Source organism: Bubalus kerabau, chromosome 12, assembly GCF_029407905.1.
Source record: "Bubalus kerabau isolate K-KA32 ecotype Philippines breed swamp buffalo chromosome 12, PCC_UOA_SB_1v2, whole genome shotgun sequence".
Taxonomy (NCBI): domain Eukaryota; kingdom Metazoa; phylum Chordata; class Mammalia; order Artiodactyla; family Bovidae; genus Bubalus; species Bubalus kerabau.
In genome coordinates, this window is record NC_073635.1 from 36,489,457 (window position 1) to 36,495,456 (window position 6,000).

The 6,000-nt window shown below is 53.5% G+C and overlaps 1 protein-coding gene across 3 annotated transcripts in view; it reads left to right on the plus strand.

The window, feature by feature from the left end:
• CRYL1 (crystallin lambda 1) overlaps positions 1–5,596 on the plus strand; it is a 57,399-nt gene extending 51,803 nt beyond the window's left edge. For 2 of the 3 annotated variants that reach the window (XM_055542581.1, XM_055542582.1), the window contains exons 6-8: positions 679–784; positions 4,605–4,711; positions 5,041–5,596. In XM_055542581.1, the coding sequence (XP_055398556.1) occupies positions 679–784; positions 4,605–4,711; positions 5,041–5,151 (324 nt within the window). In that variant the 3' untranslated portion in view covers positions 5,152–5,596. Of the gene's footprint in view, positions 1–678; positions 896–4,604; positions 4,712–5,040 lie in introns of those variants that run through there. The other variant, XR_008701002.1, reaches the window with a different exon arrangement.
• Positions 5,597–6,000: the final 404 nt, after the last annotated feature.

Sequence of the window (6,000 nt, forward strand, 5' to 3'; positions counted from 1 at the left end):
GTGCTTGACACCCTGGTACCAGCACCAGGGGCAGGGAGCCCAGGTTGCTGGGGGCGTCGGCTCTTGGCAGAGGATGCGCCAGGACATCCCGGGGGTGCCGGCGGTCATGCAGGTTGTCACCATGCGTCCCTGGGCCTTCCCAACGGAACACATGGGCGGTGGAGGCCCTGTGAACAGCAGCCCCACCTCTGCAAACACACAGCTCTGAGATGCATTTCATCAGAGAAGCACTCTTCTACAAACTCGTTAAAAGCTGGGCAAGGCCGGGCTTGCAGGCCAGCAGAGCCTGAGGATGGCTTTCCTGCTCCTCCAGTGGCCTCAGGTCTTAGATGTCAGGGGACACTTCTGGCTGTTTCCTCTGACACCCCACCCCCCGTGCCCCCATCCCCTGTGCCCCCTCCTCCCCTTCCCTGAAGCTGTGATGGGAGCTAGAGAAGCCAGGACACTGGAGGTGGGGACCATAGGGATAGGAACTGAATTGGTGTCCAACCATTTCACAAGCTGATCTTTTCTCAGGGTTCGTTCGTGTATGATTGCTGTGTGATGCCACATCTGATGAAGCCTGTTCTAGGGCTTCTGGGGTGTTTGGGGTCCTGTTTAGAGAAGTGAGGATGAGAGCAATGGTAACGAATTGCCCTCCCTATGAGCTCACCTCCGGACCCCATTCTCTCCTCTCAGGAAGGTGTGGTGTCTCCGGGTGACCTTGACCTTGTCATGTCAGATGGCCTGGGCCTGCGGTACGCGTTCATTGGGCCCCTGGAGACCATGCACCTCAACGCGGAAGGTAGGGGCTGCCGAGGGGCCTGTGCCAGTTGCTGCTTTCATAGTTTGTAAACAGGCTTGCCTTTTCTTAAACTGAGGAGAAACAGCACCATGTAGGAGACGCTGCCTGGAGGTATGTGTCATGTTTTTCTTTTTCTTTCTTCCTTTTTTTTTTCTTGAGAAAAATCAGGTATCACAAGAAATTGATAGGGAGAGACTGAGAACAGTTAATTCTCAAACAAATAGAAACAGAAGCTGATGAAACTCGAGAACAAACAGCGTGCAGACAGGAAGGAGGCCCGCGACAATCTTTCAAACAAAGCAGCTGATAAGAAAGCCTAATTGGCTGACCGTGATAGTGGTGGACAGATGTAGCTTTCAACTTCAGAGCATTCCAGGGAGCAGAGGGAGTCAGTTCTGAGATCTGGCTCAGGACTGTGGACATGTGCGTGATTCCTCACCGTGCCACCAGAACGTATCGGGAATGCCTCCTTTTGGGTGTCGTTTTCGTAAAGCCAGAATCTCAGGTTAAGGCTGGTTACTAGTCTTAAAAGCTATAGTTTATCTGGAAATGGTAAAGATATTTTAGGATGTGTTTTTAATCTAATAAAATAGTGTCTGAGAAGAGGAGGCCAGCACGCTTACTCCGCCGTGGAGTGCCAGCTGTGAGTGGTGGGTCTGGCTGGCTGGGCCCTGCTAGACTTGCAAGCTAGATGACCTCATGCAGGTCAGTTCGCTGCCCCTCAGTTTACCCACCTGTAAAACTGGTACAGCAGCCGTGACCTTCACAGGGGTGGTGTAAGCCGGATGGAGACACTGGGCTCGAGTCAAAAACGGTGAGATGAGCTAATCTCATGAGAATCTGTTTTTCCCCCATCTTTTCTTATTCTGTATAAGCAGCTCTTAAGCAGTTAGGTTCAAAGTCTTCTTTTTGGAAGGGGAGGGGGCCTGTGCCACGCAGCATAAGAGATCTTAGTTCCCTGACCAGGGCTCAAACCTGGGCTCCCTGCAGTGGAAGCATGAACTTGTAACCACTGGACCGCCAGGAAAGTCCCTCAGGATCTTCTAGAAAGCTAAGCTCTGTGAGTTTTTGGAAGTGGATATTGTTGACCAAGCAGAGGGCATGAATGCAAAGAAGATGGGGGGGTGGGGGTGGGGTGGGCAGCTGAGTGGGATGAAAGGTGAAGTGGCTTTTTTCCTTCTTGTTGTCAGTGAGATCATTAGTCCAGAGTAATTCCCATACCACTCACCTTTCATGGTGTAGAGTAGCCAAAACTACAGTTGGAAATAAAACCCTCCTTTTTGACCCTAATGGGAGGGGAGAACTTTCCTTCACTGGACTTTCCTTCACAGCATGGGTTCCAACTCGCCACAAACTTCCCGTGTCTGGAGTGAGTGCAGGCTACTGGCCTAGCAGACAGTGGGCGTTTATCCGAGAGCTGAGGGCCTGCTGCAGAAAGTGTTCTTATGTTGCTGCTGCTGCTGCTGCTAAATCGCTTCAGTCGTGTTCGACTCTGTGCGACCCCATAGACGGCAGCCCACCAGGCTCCCCTGTCCCTGGGATTCTCCAGGCAAGAACACTAGAGTGGGTTGCCATTTCCTTCTCCAATGCATGAAAGTGAAAAGTGAAAGTGAAGTCGCTCAGTCATGTCCGACTCTTCGCGATCCCATGGACTGCAGCCTACCAGGCTCCTCCATCCATGGGATTTTCCAGCCAAGAGTACTGGAGTGGGGTGCCATTGCCTTCTCCAGTTCTTATGTTAGTAGGGCTGAAATATTAATTGGCTTTCGAGCAAGTTGGGGGGAAATTATGAATTGTATAAGAGTTTTACCATATTTTATTCTGTTCTGAAGAAGTGAAAAGCTCTTTTAAAACTACAAGTTTTATAAAAGGCAGTAGGAAAAAAGGTACGAGAAAGCCCCTGGGATTCTCAGATGACTTCACTGGGGCCACGAGAGAGGAGTGCTTGTTGCGAAGTCATTAAGTAGCCGGAGGTGAAACAGGGCACCTGAATTGCGTCCCGAGGCTCATGGTGGGGGAGGAGGGGCAGGGCAGCTCATTTTCCCCAAAAGTGGGTGAGCTCACAACTACAGCACCTGCCTGCTCTCTCCTCTCTGTCTTTCCAGCTTTTTCTGTTGGGTGTCACTGCTCCCTCAAAATGGGTAAGCTGTGTTTGTGCCTAGATTGTATCACCTTTAGTTTGAATAAACCTACAAAAAGGCTCAGTGAAGTAAATATTTAATTTCCAAAAATAGGTAAGTGTTTGGGGCATTTTCCATGTTGCAGACATGCTGCGTATCCAGGAGAACTGGTGGAGGTCGGTGGGGGGCCTCCCCAAGCTCTGAACTGTCCCCCATGCTTCTGGTAAATGCAGCAAAACCCTTCAATTTAAAAGGGAGCGTCCGGAGCTTAAGTGCAGGTGCTGATGTCAGAAAAGTAGTGTGTTTGAATTTTCATCCTTCAGACCACTTTCTCTTCTGAGACAAAGTGGGTATCATCCTTCTTAGAGAGAAGGGAAATGATTTGAGCCAAGTGCAGTTGAAATCAGTGAATTTAAGCTTTCACACAGATGTAGATACACAAAAACTAACCCCACAGAAGTTATGCATCTTTTTTTTTTAAGGCATGTCCATTGGAGATCACTTTTAAGTGAATCATGCAGTGTTTGTGATCCTTGGACGAGGGCATGACAACCCACTCTAGTATTCTTGCCTGGAGAATCCCGTGGACAGAGGAGCCTGGCGGGCTACAGTCCATGGGGTCGCACAGAATCGGACACCACTGAAAGGACTTAGCATACACGCCCATGCAGTGTCTGTGGGGCAGGTGCGAGCCCTGCTCTGGGTTGCTTCACATCCTGCAGTTTGTTTGTTCCCTGTTATCCTTTTAGCCTGTCTGACCAACTGCTGAGTCTCCCTGGTTCTGAAAGACACTGGCTGAGGGCCAGGGCAGCTCAGCAGGTTTGGAGGGGGGTTGCACTGGGTTCCTGTGAGACCTGCCCCGAGCGCAGGCCTGCACCGACCGGCCTAGCCTCCCCGCCTGGAGGGCAGGGGCGGGCTGGGCTGTGTGTGTGTGTGGAGCGGCCGGTCCAGGCAGGCCACCCCGTGTGCGGGCAGCGGACGGCTTCCTCTTGGAATCAGCCTCCCCCACGCACACCTGACGCTACCCTGAGGGTGGCGTCCCCTTTGCCCCTTCAGGATCAGCCTCTGCTCCATGTGCTTCTCCACCACAGACCTAGGACTCTGTCCTCCACTGAGGCCCCATGTCGGCAGACGCGTTGGGAGGCGTGTGGTCAGGGGTCACCTGCAGCCCCTGGGGCTGGTGGGGCCCTAACCTGGCAGCCACAGCCGGGCCTGCTCTGCGGGGGTAAATAGCCCGTGTTGAGAACCTGTCACCCAGGAGGTGAAGGGCCAACTAGAGCCCATGGGTAAGAGGCAAGTAGGGAATGGATGCTGTTGAACTTACCATCTTTGGTTCTCAGGGGATGCATTTGAGTGGTGTACACAGGTACACAGGTGACCTCGTAGGCACATTGTTGAAGGAGACGTTTGTGGTGCAAAGAGGACTCACGTGATGCTTGAGGACTCAGAGCTGACCCGGGCCGTCCGAGGTCCCTGAGAGATGCTAACCCAGGCACCGTGGGGGCCTGGAAGTCGGGTCGCTTCGCAGGGCTTTACTGCTGGGAGAGGCTGAGTTCTGACCCCGGTGTGGCTGAGCAGGGTGCGTGTCCCATCAGCCGGCCCTCGACACCCACAGGGGCCAGACCCTGCGGACACACCCAGGTTTGGGTGGAGACGGAGCTCACTGACCCAGGGGTGTTCTTGTTTCCTTCTGCTTCCAGGTATGTTAAGCTACTGTGACAGGTACAGTGAAGGCATGAAGCGTGTCCTGAAGACTTTTGGACCCGTTCCCGAATTCTCTGGGGCTACAGCTGAGAAGGTGCACCAGGTATGTGAGCTCCTGCCTGTGGAAACAAGGTGTCACCTGCAGCTGGGGTCTTTGCCTTGACCTCCAGGTTCCTGTTGCTGACCGTCCACGGCCCTGTCAGGGTCACAGGGGACCCTGCGAGCAGTGTGACCAGGGAGCTGGTGGCTCACCCCGGCCGTCAGCCCCCCGCCGGGTTTGGGGAGTTACATCAGTTGAGGGTTTGCCAGGCTTCTTCTGTCTCTGAAAGCAGATTCAAGAGTGTGCACAAATAGGAGTGGTTTTCCTTCTGCTTAATCAGTTGTCCTTCACGCTTCTTTCCCCTTTCTCCTCTTTTTTTTGCCCGTTCCCAGGCCATGTGCGTGAAGGTTCCGGATGACGCAGAGCACTTGGCTGCCAGGAGGGCGTGGCGGGACGGATGCCTCATGAGACTTGCCCAGCTGAAGCGCCAGCTGCCCCAGTGATGCTGTGGTGACCACTACCACCCCTGAGCGGGGACTACCAGCCCTCAGTCCCACGGCCTTGAGACACCGGGGTGGGGAGGGGGGCTGCGGGAGCCCGGCAGAGGGAGCCCTGCTTGCTGTCCTCACCCCGGCAGGTGCCTGGAGGGGACGTGCCCCAGGCAGGGGTTGGTTACAGCCGCTGGGGTCTGTGGACCATGGATACCCCCCAACTCCCAGCAGACAAGAGAGCAAATCGTCCGAAGATTTGACTGCTTACTTTCATGTGATTCCACGTGTTTACATATCATGATCGGTGGTTGTAGTTTCAAGTCATTTTAATCTGCTGCAAAAAGTTTTTGTAATTATTTTCTGATCTCTTGCTGAGGACCCTGTGGTCCTACACATTTGAGGAGTTCCCTTCATTTTTCTGATCTTTATTCCAAATAAAAGTGTTTGATTGCATAAAGACATCTTTTCTTCTGCTCTTTCTGGGAAAGACGTGTCCTGGTGATGGACATCAAGTGACCACGATGGTCAGGTCATAAAGCAGATGCTTTGTTCAGAGCTTCCTGTCTGCCGTTTGGTGAAAACCCACACTTTGGGCTGGTGTTTCCCACAGTGCTGTTGGCCCCAGGGTCAGGCGTGTTGGAAAAGCCCCCTCTGAGGGTGGCGGGCAACCCCCAGACGCCCCCACAGGGAGCACACGAAGATAATTATTACCCGGGCCCTGTGTTGCCTCAGCCTGGAGAAGGGCTTGGCATGGGGGATGGTCAGAAAGGGGGTCCTGTGGGTGACCCTGGGCTGTGGAGGCCACACCCAGGACAGAGGCTCTGGACCAGAGGCTGGGGCTCGAGGCAGAGCAGCACCCTG